The sequence below is a fragment of the Eurosta solidaginis genome, chromosome 5 (genome assembly GCF_040869045.1).
Source record: "Eurosta solidaginis isolate ZX-2024a chromosome 5, ASM4086904v1, whole genome shotgun sequence".
Classification (NCBI taxonomy): Eukaryota; Metazoa; Arthropoda; class Insecta; order Diptera; family Tephritidae; genus Eurosta; species Eurosta solidaginis.
The window spans coordinates 258,830,386-258,852,774 of NC_090323.1; the positions used below are offsets into that span (position 1 = coordinate 258,830,386).

At 36.8% G+C, this 22,389-nt stretch overlaps 2 protein-coding genes across 2 annotated transcripts; one reads left to right on the forward strand and one right to left on the reverse strand.

Moving 5' to 3' along the window:
• Positions 1 to 3,808: 3,808 nt before the first annotated feature.
• Positions 3,809 to 21,813, forward strand: LOC137253326 (uncharacterized protein DDB_G0286299). The gene is made up of 6 exons (XM_067790056.1): positions 3,809 to 4,115; positions 4,180 to 4,324; positions 4,382 to 4,435; positions 7,200 to 7,277; positions 19,283 to 20,898; positions 21,075 to 21,813. Exons 1-6 carry the CDS (start codon positions 3,921 to 3,923, stop codon positions 21,318 to 21,320), a joined length of 2,334 nt encoding a protein of 777 aa, XP_067646157.1. The 5' UTR covers positions 3,809 to 3,920; the 3' UTR covers positions 21,321 to 21,813.
• Positions 5,404 to 7,200, reverse strand: LOC137253327 (uncharacterized). The gene has a single exon (XM_067790057.1). It carries the CDS (start codon positions 7,096 to 7,098, stop codon positions 5,404 to 5,406), a length of 1,695 nt encoding a protein of 564 aa, XP_067646158.1. The 5' UTR covers positions 7,099 to 7,200.
• Positions 21,814 to 22,389: the final 576 nt, after the last annotated feature.

A 22,389-nucleotide genomic window follows, 5' to 3' on the forward strand; every position in this document is an offset into this window, starting at 1 on the left:
TTTCAGTGAGTTTTACAGCTCCGGCTCACGCTGACTTCTCACGGGAATGCTCTGGATCATTGAGAGACTTGAAAAGCAGATGGCGTGAAATTTTCGCACACGAAGCAAAGAAGTAATTAACAAATTATCTGGCTCACAAATTGAACCAGACTTCTATCTGGATTTATCTGGCTCAAATCGTTGTTGCATTTACATGCAAAATTATTTATCTGGCTCAGGATTTTGCCACCGGATGATAGCTAATGTCAATTTTCAAAAAGTTATGACTTAAGGCCCGAACACAAACAATTTCCGATGCAACATCGTGCGTCGACAGATGAGATGGTCGCTCCCCGTACAAACACTTACAATCTACTAATGCGTCTGTGCAAGTGTCTTTTGTTTTTTACACCTAGCCGCACCCTACAGCTCCGTAACATAAGCAATTTTTCAAATAGATGAGTTTTACAAAAGCTTCCCTGCAAAAATCGTTGGATCATGTGGTCCACTGGAGTACTTACCATTATACTCCACTGTAATGCAGCAATAGACCAACTCATGTTTCTACACGGACACATTGTAAGCCAATCATTGCTCGTTTTTAACGATTGTAATCACTACACGATGTTTATTGGACTGTGGGTACTCCATGGTTTACACTGATGTAATGTGAGTGACTGTGAGTTTTAAAATGTACACTTTTTCTTCATATAATTTGTATGAAAGAAAAATGTACATTTCAAAACTCATAGTTACTGAATAGGGCCCCTGGAGTATATGGTCCAGTCCTAGGACATCGCAATGTTAATTGGACCATATTTTTTGTATGAATTGTGGTTAATTTTGGAGTACTCGGTTGGTCCATAGCGAGTACTCCATACATGCATGCATGGAGTACTCGCGATTTTTGCAGGGTTATGCATTATGAGTAGATTACACGTATTTTTATGGAGAACGGCAGGTTGAGCGACACTGGCGGTATTTGATATGGAAAAGTACCCAACTCCTAAATTTTGTTGCAAGCAAATCATAAAGCGGGAGTCATTGGTGCCGTATGTCATATCGCTGTAGTCGTATCCCTAACGTAATCAGCTGTTTATCGTTCCGACGGTAAACCAAAAACCAATTGGTTGGCTACGATACGGTTACGGCCTTAGCGGCACCAATAATCGATTGCATTGATTCCCATAAAGCTGGAGACATTGGTGCGTTATCGGTAACCGTATCGGTAACCTTTTAACAGCTGATTCGACTAACCTTAAGCCGGAGTCATTGGTGCCGTATGTCGTATCGCTGTATCCGTATCCCTAACGTAATCAGCTGTTTATCGTTACGACGGTAAACCAAAACCCAATTGCTTGGCTACGATACGGTTACGACCTTAGCGGCACCAATAATCGATTGCATTGATTTTCATAAGTTTGGTCGAATCAGCTGTTAAAAGGTTACCGATACGGTTACCGATAAAGCACCAATGTCTCCAGCTTTATGAGAATCAATGCAATCGATTATTGGTGCCGCTAAAGTCGTAACCGTATCGTAGCCAACCAATTGGGTTTTGGTTTACCGTCGTAACGATAAACAGCTGATTACGTTATACGCCAATTACACGGCTCAAGTATCCTTGTGCCAATTACCAATTTGCACAAGGATTTGCCCGGTGTGTGCACTGGTTGCGCTATTTGCGCAGAGAACTGTGCTAAAATCAAAACGATTTTGATATTTACGCATGTCTGCAAATATTGCACATGCTTTTTTCTTCGTGTGTGGTGAATCTTACACAGTTTACCTGTGGTTTCTGATAATATAACATCAGTAATTATTGCTTAAAAATGTTAATATCGAAGGCGTAAGGACCATCTCTAGCTTATAACACGAATTCACACAAGTTCAATAATACATAATAATTTTTTATACATTTAGAGCACATGTTTCATTTGTTGCGCTAGTTGAAAAATGAATATTGCGCAGTGCTGCAATGAGTTGAGCTGGTGTGAAGCAACTAAAATATAAAAATTATAAATACAATGGAAAATAAACGCTTCTGGTGCGAGTTTTTCGACTTATACTGTGAATTACCAGCACTGTGGAAAATAAATAGTGTTTTTTTTATACAATCAGTGCCTTTTTTATACAATTAAAACACATGTTTCCTTTGTTGCGCTACATTAAAAATGAATATTGCGCAGTGTTTTTGAGCCGTGTATGTCAAAATTTCCATTTGCACAAATTCCGTCGTTTTATATTTGCGCATGGCTTTTGTGTCATGTATGGGCCGTCTTAGGGATACGGATACAGCGATACGACATACGGCACCAATGACTCCAGCTTAAGGTTGGTCGAATCAGCTTTTGTAAAGTTACCGATACGGTTACCGATAAAGGACCAATGTCTCAAGCTTAAGAAGAAGAATTTGACATTTGCTTTGGCTAGGGGTGTTGGCACATTTTGCAAGTGAAATTATTTTTCCCACTGGTTAGTAACTTTTCTAACATTTTTCGCAATTTAAAATTGCAATATAACAATCGAATACGACACGATATGTTAGCAACTATTTTTGTTCTATAGGGAGAATGTTTATATCAGTGCTTCGCGAAATTTTGTATGTGAATAGACGAGGCGAAATAAACTTCAATTGCCAAGTCTGAAGTTACTTCATATTTATAAATGCAACATCTTCGTTGATTGTGGCGATATTACTGGAATGCATAAACTTGTGTTAAACGCATCTATATCAAAAATGTCTTTGTGCCGCGACCTTTAAGTTAACAATGGGCGGTTTCTGTCATATATCACCTACCCAGATTGCACATTCACGTTCAAAATTGCTTCGTTCTGCGAATTTACGTCACAGTTGACTGCTTGAACGAATGAAAGAAAGAGAGAAAAAACAAGAGCTAAAGGAAAATGACGTATGAATTGCCCATAAAAAACAGCTGATCTTTTGTTTACATGCGCAATCTTCTGTTGGTGATTTGTGGGTTTCAGCCAACAATATTTTGGGCATGGTTCAATTATGTACAGGTTGGCTCATCTCATCAGCTGATTTTATTTATGTCATTGCATGGTCGAAGCGATTGTCAAAAGGAGATGGCAAACTCAAAATGAAACCAACACATTGGCAACATTTTGCTTACACATACAAAAACTGCTAAGTTTTATGTTTCCATTCCATACCATTCGCACCAACCCCATTACACAGATTTTGACAATTTGAACAGACATATTTTGTTGCTGTACAGATGAGCCAACCTGTATATAGTTGAACCATGATTTTGGGTGATACGTTGCAAAAATTTTTCCGCCAGTTGAGTGATCGAAAATTTGTTCTCTGAACGGCGATTTGATCCACCAGCCAAATGAAGTAATTATCGTTGAATTTTAAGGAAAAGGACTTCCTAAGTTACAACTTCGCTTTTTGCTTTAATATAAGATGAAAAAATAAGTTCATGGCCAACACTTCAATGTGTTAGATAGCAGAATAAACACGTTGAGCATATGCACCTATGCTTAAATATAATAGATTTACATACATTCATTTTGTTGGGTCACAAGTGTTTTGGGAGTTAAGCCGGAGTCATTGGTGCCGTATGTCGTATCGCTGTATCCGTATCCCTAACGTAATCAGCTGTTTATCGTTACGACGGTAAACCAAAACCCAATTGGTTGGCTACGATACGGTTACGACCTTAGCGGCACCAATAATAGATTGCATTGATTCTCATAAGGTTGGTCGAATCAGCTGTTATAAGGTTACCGATACGGTTACCGATAAAGCACCAATGCCTCCAGCTTAAATCGTGATTGTCAGCAAACTGCACTGTGCTGCAAAAAAAACGACACACCCTAATAGCCAGCTGATTGACAAAATTCAATTTGATTTGTGTACGTATTTCGTATTTGTTTTGCTGCTGCTAAAATAGTTTTGGATTTTATGCAAAATGCATAAAGCAAAGAAAAAGGTAAAGTCTGGGAAAATTCCCAAACCAATTAAGATCAAAAAGGAAAAGACCGAAGAAGATCGTGGCCTACACCCCATGTCGCATTACATTGACGACCGGCTAGAATTGGTGAAACAAATTTTTGGATCACTCAAGCCAAAAACTATAATAAACCTAGCACCGGATTTCCTGAAGGTATATTTTATATTTAAATACTTTTACATTTAACTCAGTGTGCAATTCCTTTGCATTTAAACAGAAAAAGGAATTGGATGAAATCGAAGAGCTTTGCTTGAACGAATTGCTTGGTATATCCACAAAGCGTTTATTATCCATCATAAATGCAACAAAATGTCCCACCGACACGGAGTCTTCTGGTGAATCTGATGTTGAGCATCAGGAAGGTGAGTAGGGAAAAGCGATAGTTGCCATTGCTCTATAATTAAAAAAAATATTTACAGAACACATTTCTCTTGAGGAGATTTCTTCTGATAGTGAAATTGGAGGATCATCGGGTGAGTTAAGTATTATATTTATTCCATATCTTATTAGCTGCTTGCCAAAAAATAAGCTCAATGAGACAGTTAGCTAAGGGAAAATCCGTAATTTTATTCGGCCAAAGATGTGGCTGTAAAACGCTTGTTTCCTTGCGAGTATTCTGGCATTTACAACAGACCTTGGCCCACTCGCCAGAGTTGGATACATATTACGGACCCCAAATCACTTTGCATACTTATTAATCAACAGTGAGAACAATTTCAGCATACAAATACACATTCCGGCTTTGAAGATATTTCTATTAATAGCGGTATGTGAAAGCAGATAAGGAAGACCTCCACTAAGTTTAGTAGGGCTGATAGAGGAGGACTTGAACTCTGTCGATGCTCTCAATGGCCGCAACTATCATGAAGCATGTATAGCTAGTATTTATTGGCGTTGTGCCATCATCAGTGTCGATTTTCTCCAAGAACGAAATGGCCCAACGCCGAAGCCGGTTTGTCCCGAAACCAAATTTGACAAGGGATGCCGGAAAATCGTTCCAATATACATAATTTTCCACCCTGCCTGAAAATCAACAAAACAAAATAAGTCATGTTTAGCTGACGTGACTTGTTGCACAACGGCTAAAATCGTATAGGTGGTTAATTAATGATTATTATGATTTCCTTCTATACTGTTTGTGCTCTGTTGCATTTAATGAGTTCTTGATATCCGAATATGATATAGAAATCCAGATATGCTTATTTTTGTGGTAGCAGTTGTCGATACATTTGCGAGGAACTACTTATGAAATGACAAGAATTCCCATGTCGAATTTTCATGCCTCAGCCATAACAGCGAACTAACTTTTTTAAAGAAATTTTCCGTTTACTTTTTATAGTAAAATTTCCCACAACTTACTGAATTTAACAAATAGTACCATCAATTTGTGTTTGTTTTCTTTTACAAAAGTACATATACTTGAGTTACAAATAAAGAAAAGCTAGCTGTATTTGAATTTTTTGGCAATCGGTGTGGGGGGAAGATAGAAGGCGCGGAGGATTACTACGTCATCGCTAACACCATACTGTACATCTTGTTCGTCTTCCTTACAAACATCCAGCGTAATCACAAAATCACCAGTTTCCAATAAGCCACTGCAACGTCCATATAAAATGCCATAATCCACAGGACTAAGATCATTTTCATTCATTTCCTGGGTATACAAAATACCACGCAAATTGCGACGCAAATTTAAAGCTTTTGCCAATTTTAATTTACATTGTAAATCATTATCATCTACATTCTCCAAGGGTAACATCATCAAAACCGGACAGTAAATTTCTACACGTCCTAAAGCGACAGCTGCAGTTTCACATTTGCTATGCATTATTATTGCTTGACATTCTACAGAGCTAATAGTTCGTATTATGAAATTAACAATACTCTGATATGAAGTTAATATATCCTTTAAAGCCATAGCATTCTCTACAGCTGCATGATGGAAATCCTTCAATGGTAGTAGTTTCTTAACGATCAAGGGATATTTATTACACCAAGTACTTTTTTGTATAAACATTGTATCTATCCGCCAAAGAAAGTCATGATTTTCAAAACGTTTAAAGTCGCTACAACGCTCGAGTGGAATTGTGCCAATGATGGGCTTTTTCAAACATTTCGCCAACGGTATCAAATCGTTGAATATATGATTTTTTAATGAAGCATTAGCACAGAAAGCATTTTGTATCCAAACATAGTCAAGTAATTTCACAATGCCCATTAAATCGAGCATTTTCGCGCTGATAAACTCTAAATCAATTGTACCAATTAATCTAAAATCAAAATCATCTTTCAGATTTTTACGCAAAGCATGCAAGAATGGCTTGCAGCGTATATTTGGCAGTACAATAAAATCCGCTTTTGCCCGTGCCGCCAACTGCAAATCATCCATAAATAAATCAATAAAGCAGTTGTTTGGTAACGAATAACATTGATTTGGCAGTTCTATAAAATCAAATGAATTAATTATACCTGCTGCATCAATCATTAACGCTATATTATTCTTAAGTTTCTTAACAATTTTGCCCTTAACTTCACTACCCAGCAGTAAAATATCACCAAGCTTTAAACTTTTAAAATAATGCTTTAAATTCAGCACATAAGCAATTTCTCGAAAACTCGAATAGCGATATCTCTCATCCAATGTAAGTGTCATAATATCGCTGCGTTGCATCAATACGGAACAATTGTTACGTAAACGTCCTATGCGACAACAATCACCTTGTAATTGCAATGCCAATCCAATGGGTATACGAAGGCAGTGTTCCTCCGCCTGATATTCATCTATTATTGTTTTGGAACGTAAGAGTATTTGCTCAAATTCAGTACGTCTACTTGTTGCTGTATCAATGAGAAATGTGCGTGCACCGTTTTTCAACAGGCTTTTGAGCTCATTATCCGTGGTTTCCATAACAATGCGCGCCATCAGACCAAGATTATAGTAACGTCGTTTGCAACGTTTACGTGCATGCTTTTCATGTTCATCGCATGCTTTTTTAAAATCTTCCAGCCGTTTCATTAAACTTTGATTATCGCTCAGGAGTACCTTGAATTCGCGCTCATTATTTTCTGCTTCCTCTTCTTCACCAGCCAGTGGGGGCGCAATATCGCCATCACGATCGCCAAAGATATCCGTCATTTTTTGTGTATAGTAATTTTATTTTATACTATATGTTTCTATACTTATATTTTATACTTATATTTTTGAATATTAAATGGTTTATTCTTGTAAATTTTTAGGAAGAAAACGGTCCGGTGGAACTAAGAATAAACCTGGCGCCAAAAAAGTTACGAAAAATTCTGGCGAAAAAGACGAAAGTAAGTAAAAGATCCAAAAATTGAATACAAAATACGTATAAACACAAATTTATTTTATCGAAAAGCGAATCCAAACCAACTTAATGAAGTTGACGTCAAACGAAAAATGAAAGAAAAAAGTTTAATAATTAGATAGCACAGTGAAGGGTATACAACATTTCAGTTAAAAAATCTTTGGTCAAACCCAAATCAGCAATTTTGAAATAGTTTTAATTTTGGTCGAAACTTTTCTTTAAACAAAATATAAAGTTTTGCTTAAAGAATTTAAATTTGTTTGGCTTTGAGCAATTTGGAATTATAGGAGGATTTGTCCAAATTGTTTTGTATATTTTAAAGCTTTTTTAAAAATCTCTTACGAACAAAGCGAATCCCTCCAGCGGGTTAGGGGGCTTAGAATATACCCGCGACAGGTATGCCGGCATGGTCTAGAAGGTGGTCATACTATGTATACCGTTGCCGGGAGTCGATCTGGTGCCTTAGTGGTGCTTTTTACATGAACTTACCGGATCTGTATCCCGCAAAGGACCATCAACATCGATAACACTCCCCAAAAAAATAAGGGGAATGTCCTTATTAGGTTAGGTTAGGTTCAAGTGGCTGCCGTCCGCATCGGAGCGGCACACTTAGGCCTTTATAGGCCCATTGTGAAACCACACGGATTTGTTCCTACTCTCCTAATCAAACCACTTCGTTGAGCTTGTGAAGGTTACTAAGAGTCGTGTATTGACGTCAGCTTTATCAGTCAGATCTACAAGAAAGATCTTGCCCATGAAACATTTCCTTTTTCTACCGAGCTCTGAACATTCGCACAGTAGATGCCTAACAGTTTCAGGCTCTTCTTCGTTGCCGCAGCTTTTACAATAATTATTAAATGGAGCTCCAATCCTTTTCGCATGCGGTCCAATACAGATGTGACCAGTGAGAAGACCCACAACTAAGGAATGTCCTTATTGCTACAACAACAACAGCCAAGGCTAATCTTAGAACTTTTACATGATCACATAAATAAATAAAATAATAAATACTTTGTACGGTTTACATCCGAGGAGATCTATATCGAGCGTCTCTTCCAATTTGCGTCATGCTTCTTTGGTATTATTCCTACAAATTCAAGGGACGGGACCTACATATTTTATGCCGACTCTGAACGGGCAGACGAATTTTTACTAAGCATATTTCGTGGCAGAAATATACTCGGAGTGTTTGCCAAATCACTGCCGACGAGCAACCCGGCGTAGAAAAACTTAGAAAACACCTTCGGTGTGGTAGGCGGTCCACGCTACCATGGTACCACGATGGCCGGCACGAGCACCTAGTACACTTTAATTGATACCGTTTCAAGTAGTCTCAAAAACTAAATGAGATTAACTTAAAACTGAGTTTTAAATCTGTAGATATGTGTTCAATAAAATACGACCGGCCTTTTCAAATCTAGCATATGAGATGCTGGTCGACTGCATTCAAAGCCAAGAACCAATAATTTAAAATATAACGAAATTTTATTGAAGATCTTTAAACAATTCCGCAACTATCCTTGAATTTTCGTGGAAAAAGTCCCGAAATAGTTTGAAGAAAATCCCTAAAATAAAAGTTTCCGAAAAATTTCGGGAATGATCGCGAACAAATCTAAATTAGCATCGAAAAAAAAAATCCGGAAAGGTTCCCGAAAAGTCCTAAATTCGAAAAAAATCCAAAAATAGTGCAGCATTGATCACAAATGTATCCTTTAATAAATCCAGAACAGTTGAGACATAATGCTGAAAACAGTTCCGAAATTATCTAGAGATTAAACTGAAATGCTCTGGAAATCACTCCGAAAATCACAAAATAGTCCCGAAAGTATTACGAAATAGTCTCTAGATGACCCAGGCAACAATGCCGAAACTATCCCAAAGTAAACTTTTTATTTATTATTTAAGAATTCATGAGCTAACACCGGCTTATTGAATATTCAATTATTATGTTTTTTTCTGAGATAAACTGAAAAGAAAGAAAGAAACATTTACTGGTATATTGCGATGGTACCATTTCGAAAACCGCCACGTAATCCTCATCAGGCAATTTCATAATGTTATCAAAGGTTTCACCGAGATTCGAACCACTGGGATATACTGCTTGTATTTGTTTCCTGGCTTAATTCCGTTTATCTCATTTCTACACTAACAACACAATTGAGACATTCTGTCTGTATAATTTGAGTGTTATGTAGATTTGTTTTTGTAAAGTTTCCTTTTCGTTGCGAATGAGAATCTTTGTAAACTCGGGTTCAATGTTACATATATATGTTTGTTTGTTTAATGGGGTGTTCAATTTATACTTATTATTTAAGAATTCATGAGCTTAACACCGGCTTATAATAATTGAATATTCAATTATTATTTTTTTTCTGATTAGATCCTGAAACTATTTCGAAAACAACTCCCAAGCAATCAAGAGATATTCCCGCAATGAACCCGATATGAATTTCGAGATTATTCTGGAATAGTCCTGAAAAGTGCGAAAAACAATCCCGAAATCATCTGACATTGTATCCCGAAATGATAAAAACGTGGTCCCGAAATGGTCCCGGATGCCCTCATCAGCGTTCCTAGCCGGAATGGCGCTTCTACCCAGTTTTCGGAAATTAAGTAGACCACTATCTATTTGACTCATATACCAAACAACATTGGTCTGGATTAAATAAAGGGCCATATTCTAGGACATACTTTACATATAACGAGATTATCTTCATTTTCGTACATAACCCCTAGTAGGTATATAAATAACTAGATTTCCCATAGAAATGTTTCGCCTCGATAATCAATAACTATGAACAAATTTTAGAGAAGGCGATTTTTTTCCTAGTTGAATAACCATTTCTAGGTTGCCATCTTGAAATGGAAGCAGGAAATAAAAGAGAAACGTAAGAGACTTCTGATGAAGATGTATAAAAAGCAAAAAGAATAAAAAAAATTGTAGTTTTTGCCTTTTTTATATCGACCGAAAAGCTCCTCAAACCAAAATCATGAGAAACGTGAAAATTTGACAGTTAATAATCTTGTTCCTAGGTTTGGGACATATAATAATAATAATACCCAACGGATTAATACCCTCAAAAGCCCGCCCAACCGACACGAGGGGCGCATCCGCATGACGCACGGATTTTGTTTTTGCCAAGTTGCTGATAGGCGGAGGTTTGTTAAGCGTTGAGATCTAAAACTGCTCAGCTACAGTATAAATATCATCATCAGCTGAGTATTATACATAACAGTTGGAAATAATACATATACTACATTGTTAAATAACATTTTATATAAATTTTATTTTTTAATTTTCTTTTATTTTGTTAAGATAGGATTGGACAGTACTCTTTATAGTAAAAAGTGAATCTGTTATATCAAATGAACGGCTCAGAACCAAAAGGATCTATGTGACATTTTTTTAAAATTGAAGTATACCCATATTTGTATATTTAATATAGTGTCTATTTGTTGACAATGCGATCCAAGCCATTTTGGACATTTTAGTGCCATATATTTGCCAGGCCAAAAACGTACTAAATTTTATTGCATTAATGATTGGAGCCAAAAGGATCTAAGTGCGCTCCTCCAAGCAATAAAATTTAGTTGCTCGGCCAAAAGAACATGCAGAAGTTTTTCCAGTTTTCAGTTTTGTAGCCATTAAGTAAGTTAATCTTAGTTTTGTAAAAAATTTCCCTAATTTTTGGCAATTTTTTTCTTGAGTTATACCCCATAAGAATTTTTTAACGTAATTTTTTTATATGGAAAAAAGTCCTTATCCTCGTAAGAAAAAAAAAAAATTGCCAAAAATCAGCGATACATTCTACGAACTTAAGTTTAGCACTTTATTATACTAAAATTAAACGGTCTAAGTGCGCTTGGATCCAGAAAAAAAAATTGCCAAAAATCAGCGAGACTTCCTACGAACTTAAGTTTAGCACTTTATTATGCTAAAATTAAACGGGCTACAAGACTGTATACTCGAAAAAATTCTACATGTTCTTTTGGCCGAGCAATCAACGTTCGAAATTTTATTGCAATAATTTTTGGCAATTTTTGCAATAGTTTTTGGAAATTTACAGTTATTTTCCATCTGCAGTAAACATCCTTTGAATTAGTTGACTAACCTGCATTCATTTAGACAGGAATCATTTCAAACGCATTTACCCAGAATTTACAATAAGTAATTTACATTAACCTTAATTATCTCAATTCAACGTCGATGTTACTTAGATCCTTTTGGTTCTAAGCCCTTCAAATGAGTTCGAATTAGAGTTAAAATCATGACACAAATACCGAAAAGGTTCATTTAATACGAAATTAGTTCTGCACTGCCTCAAAAGAAGAGGATTGAAATGTCTTGACGCTGGTGATGGGACATTGAAGTTTACTTCGTTCAAAAGAGAGCGGCTAGAAATCAGTCCATTCAGGGCCGGATTAACCCTTAACGGGGCCCTAGGCCCTTTTTTCACGTCCGTTCCCTTCTTTTTTCGATTAAAAAATACAAACCTATATCTTTCATACAAATTTTATTGTCACAATGTAATACTTAATATCAATAAAATTACTATCTACATTTAAACATGTCGTTTTCTACATTTGTTTTCGGCAAATTCATCAATTATATCATCAATATCGATTTTGTTCAATAAATCTGACTCAGTGCAAAGTATACCTAATCATGATACAAAAAATTGAGGTAGTTCCATTTAGTGTGACGTTAGCCACTTGACTTTTGCGTGAACAATGACAATTTCACCAAAAACAAGCTACCACATTGAAAATAAAATTTTTTCTAATTTTGATGGATTTCATATTAACGAATACGACTAAATTACTTTCATAGTTATTTTAAATAAAAAAGAAAAAAAAAAATGAGCCCCATGCCTTCGAAATATTTTAATACGAAATATCAGCCTAGAAAAGAAGGGTTTTAAATTGTTTTTGTGGAAGAAACATGGATCGAAGTTGCAAAGGAAGGGAATATAGCCTTCTTAAGTGTCCGTACGTTTGCTCAGAACATTTTGACAAAACATACACGCTTGTCAATTGCTTGCTAAACCGACACCGCAATTTCTTGATAAATTGGCTATAAGTCCACATTTTATAAGCTTTTATTTTCTTTCACTTGACTGTTGTCTGTAACCAAATCTTGCAAGTTAAATTTGATACACTTCCCGGTGTCCGATTGAGCTGAAATATTGCACACATGTATAACTACGATGACAATGCAATATTGTTTTGCGAAAATTCGATAAATTAATCGATAACAGAGTTATCGGTGAAGATTTGTATTCACAAGGGAATAAAGAACAACAAGGGGAAACGTAGAAGTTAGGCTCTTATCGCTAAATGTTACATACTTTTCTGCGCACTTGATTTTATTTTACAGATTTTTGGCGATGCAACAGATCAGAGATCTGCAATGAGTAGTTGTAAACTGAACGCGACATAGGCAAAGTCACAATAAAATATGATTTTACGTTAGCTAGCACTCGAATAGAAGAACTTGACTGTTCAAAGTTGATTTCAAAGAAACCTTGTAATTTATATTTAAGAATTCATGAGCTTAACACCGGCTTATAATAATTTAATTTCAATTATTATGTTTTCTAAGAGAAACTGAAAAGAATGAAACATTTACTGGCATATTGCTATGGAACAATTTCGAAAACCGCCAACGTAATCATCATCAGGCAATTTTGTAATGTTGTCAAAGGTTTCACCGCGATTCGAACCGTGAATCACATGGTGAAACTGCAGTAGCCTTTAACCACTAGGCCATCCTGCTGGTATTTGTTTTCATGCTTAATTCAGTTTTTCTCATTTCAACACTAACAACACAATTGAGGCATTTTGTTTCTATATTAATTTGTGTAACCTTGTAATGTTGATGCATTGAAAGAAATGGATAGGATGAGAAACGTTACAAATAACTAAGTAAAGATTATATAACTAATTTAAACAATATTTACCCTACTAAAAATTAAAAAAAATTCATATTTAAATTAAATTTAAGAAAAAAGCTTTTCTAAGAACAAGCTTCTATTACTTGTTAATAAAACGAACTAAAAAGTAAAAAATAAAATTAAAGAAAAAAAAACTTTTTAAAAGTAAGCTTTTATTATTGGTTAACAAAATTAACTAAAAAGTAAAAAATAAATTGACTGTAAAGAAATATAACACTTTATAAGTTCATGGTAACCTTTAACGATAATTAGGCTTTATCGTCTGCGACAAAAAAATTCCATATTGTACATAATTATATATTGTTACGAATATTAGCAAAACTAAGGGGTGCTGCCAACTCTAAGCCGATGCTAAACAGTGATATCATGCACATCCATAGATCAATCACTATGTATCTACATAAACGAAACAATAATTGCGTCTACACATATGTACCATGTACGTATACGAGCAGCGGAGAGTCAATCCACAAACACATGCATATATCTGAGATACTCCTGAAAGTATGCAATGAGAAAAACTATAAAATTGTGCAATTGTAGTTACAGCTGAGAAGTTTGAGAGCTGCTGGACTAGTAGATTCTGGAAGCGCCTAGAAGATGCGAACGTTGAAATCCAAGAGTATAAAAGGCGGCAATTGTAAAGGCGCTGGAATTCAGTTTGATTTGAGTTGTCAAGCAGTTTCGACTAAGACGCTATCTAGCGAGCAAGAGCAGTATTATTTTGAATAGTAGAGTTTCATTTGAGCTATCAATCAGTTTGGTTATTAAGCAAGCTATTCGTTGCACAGTTTGAGTGTTATTGTGAAGTACTTTAATAAAGGGCATTTTGCATTATTACAAATTGGAGTTATTTATTCAACAGTTTAGTGATTCGAACTTAGCAGAGGATTGCAAATAAGAGGATTTCCAAGTAAAATCGTTACAATTGGTGTCAGAAGAGGAATTGTTGAATAAATTCCGGAGGACAACAAGGACATGGCAAAGTTCAGTGAATTGAAGATCCAGCAACTGAAGAAGGAGTTGGAGAGCCGTTGATTGAATACAAGCTGCGTTAAACTCGAACTTCAGGCACGGCTACGAGAGGCAATGGAAGCAGAAGGAATCGATGTGGACGAGTATGTCTTTTATCCTGATGGGGACGAGACAACAACAAAAATTGAAGAGAAAAACGAAACATCGCAGACAGTTACGAGCACAGAATTGAACATGATTTTGGCTGCAATATCTGCACAAACATCGACAGTAACATCAATGTCGTCGCAAATGTCAGAAATGTCGAAACAGATTACATCCAAGATGGAAACACAGCTCGAAGAACAGAAGACAAATATGTCAGCACAGCTCGAAGAACAGAAGACATATATGGCATCACAACTAGAATCGCAGGAGAACCGTATAACATCGAATATTGAATTACAGGAGACACGTATCTCAGAAATGTCGTCAGAAATAACATCTAAAATTGAAGCACAAGAGGCACGTATATCAGAAATGTCGACACAAATTTCAGCACAGGTATCGTCGCAGATCCCTGCACAACTAGAATCGCGTATGGAAGAGAAACTAACGCAGTTTCAGGAAGGGTTGAGTGGTCGACAAGGTAAAATGGAGGCCGAGATAGATGCTTCAAAAGATCGTATACAAGAGTTGCAATTAAATCGCCCAGCTGTTTCAGCAAGCAATCGAAAGGTAAAAACACTATCCTTTGACGGTTCTGTTCCTTTCCAGGTCTTTAACCTACAGTTTGAGAAGAGCGCAGCAGTGAACAACTGGAATGCTGAAGATAAAGTCGCAGCTCTATTCGTAGCGTTAAAAGGACCAGCTGCGGAAATCTTACAGACCATCCCAGAGTACGAGCGGAACAACTACGAAACATTGATGAGCGCTTTAGAGAGACGTTACGGAAGCGAGCATAGGAAACAGATATTCCAAATTGAGTTGCAAAACCGCTAAAAATGCGGACGCACCCGTGGAATACACTGAAAGGGTAAAAATCCAGAGCTTCATAAATGGCATACGAGATGTGGAAACGAAGCGGGCTACATATGCGAATCCAAAACTAACATTTGCTGAAACGGCATCGCATGCACTGACTCAGGAAACAGCCTCACTTTTGAGTAAGCCAGCGTACAAAGCCCATCGCGTGGAAGTAGAAAGGCCAGAGTGGGTAGACGCAATATTGGAGGCGCTGAAAGGATCGCAAAAGCGGAGTGAAAAAGTTATCAAATGCTTCAAATGTGGGAAGTCCGGTCACATTGCACGTCATTGTGATCTTGGTCCTAATAGTTCCAACAATGTGGGTGGCCGTAAACGCAAAGCTGGAGGGGATGAGCAAGAGCGAGTAAGAGGTAGAGATCGAGAGCTAGATCCAGGTATTGAATGCCCTGTGATATCTGTGTTGCAAATTGGTAGACAATTGAGCAGTCTTGCCGTCAGAGGGAATGTGGATGGTAAAGAACGTGTACTGACTGTAGATACGGGCGCATCTCATTCCTTGATCCGATCTGACTTGGTCAACAGGAGAATAAAACCGATACCTGGAGCAAGGTTGCGTACGGTCACAGGCGAGTATTACCAAGTTCAGGGAGAAGTGATATGTGAAGTCTTGATTGGAAAGGTCATGGTTCTACACAAATTCCTTGTGGCGAAGATCGTTGAAGAAGTCATATTGGGAGTAGACTTCTTGGTTGACCATGACATGAAGATCGATATGCAGAGAAGGGTGATGCGTTATGAAAACCAGGATATACCACTTAACTTCAAGTTGGAGAAAGGGTTCAGTAGTAATCGAGTAATGGTGGAGAAGACTCGACAAAGGCCACGAAAGTCAAAAGAAAAGGTTGATGGATCGAATGGGCCATATAAGGCGAAATTAAAAGTACATGCGAGAAAAAGACCGGCATTGACAAACCCTAATGGACGCACTAAAACAACTGAAAGAATTTTTCAGAAAGAATGCAAGGGTGGTTTCAAGCCAGCGCGCACTACTGTTGTGAAACATCAAGACGATAATGATGATGCAAAGTCAATCTGTCAAGTGCAAGCTCTGCGAAGAAGTTCATTGGCCAAACAACAGAGTGCGAGGGAACGATCAAGAATAATGAGTAGTAAGATGAAACGCAGGTACAACGAGAACAAAAATTCGGAAGGTTTCTTGGAGGGAGAATTGGTACTGTTAAACAACTCTCACCGGCGGAAAGGTGTTCCAGCCAAATTACGGTGCAGTTGGGAAGGCCCGTACAAAGTTGTGAAGAAGATCAGTGATACCATCTACCGCATACAAACCACTGGGAAACCACGGATTAGAAGAGTGGTACATTTAGAGATACTAGCGGCGTTTAGATCGGGAGATTTGTCTGATCGGGACGATCAGACTTAGGTGGAGGGCAGTGTTACGAATATTAGCAAAACTAAGGGGTACTGCCAACTCTAAGCCGATGCTAAACAGTGATATCATGCACATCCATAGATCAATCACTATGTATCTACATAAACGAAACAATAATTGCGTCTACACATATGTACCATGTACGTATACGAGCAGCGGAGAGTCAATGCACAAACACATGCATATGTCTGAGGTACTTCTGAAAGTATGCAATGAGAAAAACTATAAAATTGTGCAATTGTAGTTACAGCTGAGACGTTTGAGAGCTGCTGGACTAGTAGATTCTGGAAGCGCCTAGAGGATGCGAACGTTGAAATCCAAGAGTATAAAAGGCGGCAATTGTAGAGGCGCTGGAATTCAGTTTGATCTGAGTTGTCAAGCAGTTTCGACTAAGACGCTATCTAGCGAGCAAGATCAGTATTATTTTGAATAGTAGAGTTTCATTTGAGCTATCAATCAGTTTGGTTATTAAGCAAGCTATTCGTTGCACAGTTTGAGTGTTATTGTGAAGTACTTTAATAAAGGGCATTTTGCATTATTACAAATTGGAGTTATTTATTCAACAGTTTAGTGATTCGAACTTAGCAGAGGATTGCAAATAAGAGGATTTGCAAGTAAAATCGTTACAATATTTTTAACATTAAAACTTTACACCTAAATTATTAAATCTTGCAGTTTATATCACAGTCCTAATTGTTCTAATGAAAGCGTGTTACATTGGGACAGCAAGAAAAGGAGTTCCTAAATGTTCTTAATTATACCATCAAAATTTATTTATTTATTGTATAATTCAAGCGTTGCGCTTTAGGAGGGAATTGTTAAACCATTTTTTAGGGAGAACATTACCCTGTAGCTCTGCAGGTTAGCCACTAGTTAAGAGAGTGTTTTTGCCCTTTGTTCCAGGGGTCACCTTGGGTCGCCTTGAGAAATATCCACTGTGGGGCATGATAATAGGGCCATGCTAAAACAACAGACATTTTCATTTTTTTTTGTCTAGGGGCCAAGCTGCCATAAAGATATGAGTCATTAACCAATATATAAGTCATTATCCGTTGTTTTTCAATAAAATTGCATTTTACTGTATTCTCAATCGAGATGTATGCACATAAGTCGTGCTAAAGCATATTATTATTGTCTCAGATGACCATTCGTTTTCATTCTAAAGGAAATTTCCATCCCGAAAAACCACAATTTCGCCTTAAACAGTAACGGTATGGCGACGCTTCTGGCAAAACAACAAACATTATGAAACTTCAAAAATCCCCAAATACGTCAAAAAATTTTGAGTGGAACTACCTTCTATTTTGTATCATGTACCTAACTACCTACCGAGTCGCTCTTGTCGCGTTGTAGCTCTTTCAGCAGCTTTGATTATTTTTAATTACGAGAAGGATCGTTCGGCAGAAAAATTTGTGATTAATGTTAAAAAAAATCCGAAGAGCTATTTCTGTGTTAGGAAATACATTGATTAATTGATGTTCCATTAGTATCTTATACAAATCACTATGAGTTTTTTGTGAATCAGTCTATTATTACTATTACGTTGTTTTTTTCTACGACGAGTACGTTTTATGATTTCTGTATAACCTACACCAGGTAATAATTGTTTTGTTTTTTCCTCGAAATCATTAAAATTTTCGCCGATTGAAACTTAACTCTCTTCTAACTATCCGTACAAAAAATATCAGGAAATCCCCAAATTCGTTACAATATACTCATTTATTTGTCATCCATTACTAATCATTCACTAATTCATCATTATAGTTGAAATTTCCACTTGAAGGCTTCTGCACTCTCTGTTCCAAATATAACCGAGATTTTTCAAAATAAAAACAACCATTGTACATTTTGAGATAATTCTTTTTTATTATTCAATTTACTCTTTCACTTCGATACACTTCTTTGCACAATTTGTCAAATGAGTTGGAAATCTCCTTTTTAGGAACCTTATCTAGTTCGTCGGTCGTCGCCTTTTGAATGCGGTCAATTGAGTTTTATTTATTTGAATAAAATTTATTTTCAGTTCTGATTATATTTTTCTTTCACTCCCTAGAATTTTATGTTTGTAAAAAAATTTTAGAAGTCTTTTTCGTTTTTCGGTGGCCCCCAAAATCGGGGGCCCAGGCAAATGCCTATTCTGCCTAGTTGTTAATCCGGCCCTGAGTCCATTCAGTAGTTTAGCCATGAATAATACACCTAGCATTTCTCTACGACTTGCGAGAGTTGGAAGATTGATAAGCTTTAACTGACTAGTATAAGGTGGAAGATTATACCTAGAGTCCCAATGAAAATTCCTTAAAGAAAAAAGTAAAAATTGCCTCTGTATTGACTTTAGTCAAGAGGCTGCTGGCAAAGATCTTCGAGAGAGGCACATGAATTTACATTTATTGAGGTTCAGCGGCATTGAGTTTGCGTTGCACCATGTGAACAGCTAGATTAACAATTTTGGATTTATTGTGGATCAGTGCATGTGCTATCTGTGCTAAGGCAGTAATTTAACACGATATAGAAAGCTCAGTAGCATGGGCGCTAGTAATTTGTTACTCGATGCCTGCGTCTTCCATTACGCGCTAAAAAATTATTTTTCCCACACAATTGCTCAATACGGAGCTGTTATTTATTTGCATATATTTATTCTTTTTATAGATAATGGCCAAATAAGCGTATTGGAACTATTGGAGCTCCAAGCGCGCGCCCGCGCCATACGTTCGCAACTAGCACTCGAGCCAGTAACAAAGATTGAAGTGGACTCGGATGAGGCCAACGATGACAAAAGTCGCGATCAAAAGTCTGCAAATGGCACCGATTCCAAAGAGCTTAAACGCAAACGCAGACATGAGCACAGTGAACAAAATAAAGAAGCAGAAAAGCCATCTTCGACGTCGCACAGCCGACTGCCAACAACCGCAAGGCCAAGCAAACCAACTTCAAGCTCAACTGCGGATACATCCTCCACTTCACATGCAAAATCCAAAGATAAGGAAGTTGATTTGCGGTTATCAAAGCATGATAAGTTAGAGAGAAACTACCGCGACAAAAATTCTGAATCTGATATAGCGGCAAGTGATAAAGAAACGAAGCCTAAAACTAGTCGTAGCGTATTTGAGAGACTCGACAACCCACCGTTGCTAGAGGTGAAAAAAGAAGTAATAAAAGAGGTGAAGAAGGAACCGCGTTCACATTCACCAACCCCTGATGTTATACCAATAATTCCGGAACCAGAAACACTGCTAATAACTGATAGCTCAGACGGAGAAAATGATGGAAAAGGAAAGAAGAAAGTTCGTAAAATGGAGAGTGCTAAAAATAAGAGTGATGCTTCACGAAAAGATGGAACAAAAAAAGATGCAAATAAGGATGAACAAGAAAAGCCTGCAAGGGAGCGAAAGATGGTCAAAACAGATGTAACACAAAGAGACGAAACAAAATCTGAAAGAGAAAAGTCTGCTACAGAGCACGGAATGGCTGATACAGATGACAAGCAAAGAGGAGCAGCTAAATCTGAAAAGGAAAAGCCGACTAGAGACAGCAAGATAACTGAAAAGGATATAACAAAGAGAGATGAAGTAAACACTGATGGAGATAAATCTAATAGGGAACGGAAGGTGACAGAAAAAGGTGTGTCACAGAGAGAAGCGCCTAAAGCTGAAATCGAAAAATCGAATAGGGAAAGAGAACGCAAGGTGGCTGAAAGCAGTTCCGCAGAAAAAGAATCATTTAAGGCTGAGAAAGATCGAAAAAAATCTAAAAGAGATCGGAGTTCGACTAATTCAAAACCAGGTGGAGATACGGTAGAAAAACGGATTGAGAATGGCAAACAAAAAGGCGACAACAAAAGCCAACCGAATGAAGAAAACAAAACAGAAAATGTTTCAACTAAAACAGACGAGAAAGCAGTTGAGAAGTCAAGTAAAACCGAAGCAGAAGCAACAAGAAGTAAACAACGACATGATAAATCCACTGAAGGTACAGTAGCATTAAGGAGATCATCATCTTCAGCCGCTACCGCAAAGCCTGCAGTCCCATCATCCAATGTCGCACCTACAATAGACGACGAAGATGATCGAAATGACGATGTCATCTCTCTAGAAGGTGGCGACCTTGAAGAAGAAATGATTGAACATTTAGAAAAGGATACTAAATCATCATCATTTGCAACTTCATCGAAAAAGAGTAACAACATCAACGATGAACACGATTCGGATATCATATCATTGGATTCGAGTGAACCAGAAGATGAACGTGATAAGGAAAGTTCAGAGGTGAGTACTTCTTAGAATTTCTGTCGCCGCGCTGATACGACATCTGAACGCCGGCTAGTTTTCGAAGCTCTCAATTGCACCACTGGCCTAGATTGAGCGGTAGCTACCACAGTAGGAAGAATACGCTTTGTGTTACTGTTCTTTAATTACAATTATATGTTCTTTTCACTTTCTAGTCTTGGCACCAACGCTATTTGAAAAGCTCCAAGGTAAGCAAAGTTCTGGCGGCATCTCGACTCGGCAAGCGTGTGCGTGATAATATTAAAATGTCACAGCGTTCAAAGAAAGATGCAGAACGCGTGAAGGAATCAGATGATAAAGAGAAGTCGAGTAAAAGTTATACTTCGAAACATGAGGACGGCTCAATCGAGCAATACAAGGAGTTGATGGCCATGCGAGAGCGTAAAAAGAAACAGAAATGAACTTAAATTGTTTCATGTTGTAGCATAAGAATCGTTCAAGGTATATCAAAAAGTTACGGAAGTCGGTAATTGATTTTAGAATTGGAAACAGATATCCAAAATATGCTTTTTAATTAATTATTTCTTTTTTAAGTTTTTTCTTTATCCCCCATATTCATAAAAAAAATGATTTATAAAGCTTTTTAAAATGACATTTTCATTGGAAGAATTATACGAGCTTATTTAATTTATTTTTTTTTTTTAAATTATGTTTTGTTTTTCAATAAAAAAATTTAATTAAAATTTTTTTTAAATATTTTTCCGTAAAGGCGACTTTATTGTATGGTGAAAGAAAAGTTCTGCACATTTAGAATGATTCATCAATTAATAATTTGACATGGAATTACCCATTTCATACAAGAAATACATACATACATACCAAAATATCTACTTAAACTTATATGTAAATCGATTTCTTTAATAAGAAATAAAAAAAATTTAAGCAAATAGAAAACTTTGAAATAAATTTTGTGTGCATATTCAAACCCCAAATTTTCCTCCCCTAGAACTATTATCAGAATCCAAAGAAATTAGCTTTAAGTTCTGAGCTACCTCGGCCTTGCTTGGGTAGAGCAGAAGGAGTTCTCTATTTATTGCAAATCATTTTCAACCTTAGTTTTAGGCATAATCCTTACAATGTTTGTGTATTAAAAAGTATAAAGGCTGAAGAAACGCACAAAAATTGGAATATTCCGTGTCAAGCACAAATTTATGTAAAATTTAAAAACACAAAAGCAAAGTAACGGTATTATTAACTTTGACAAAGACTTGCAAACATTAAGGCAAACAAATTTCGTGAGGGTGAGGGTGCCATTTATGGGGTATTCCATCGACACGGGTGGGACACTTGTACGCATAATTACATGTTTGTTATAGGATTATAATAAATTCTACAAGTTATTCTTAGTTTAACTATAAATTTTGGAAAATATCATCAATTGTTAATGCACCAGTTAAAAAAAGAACCGTAAAATTACCACGAATTTGGAAAAAATTTAATTTTAAAAATTGTTACGGGTGGGACAGAAAA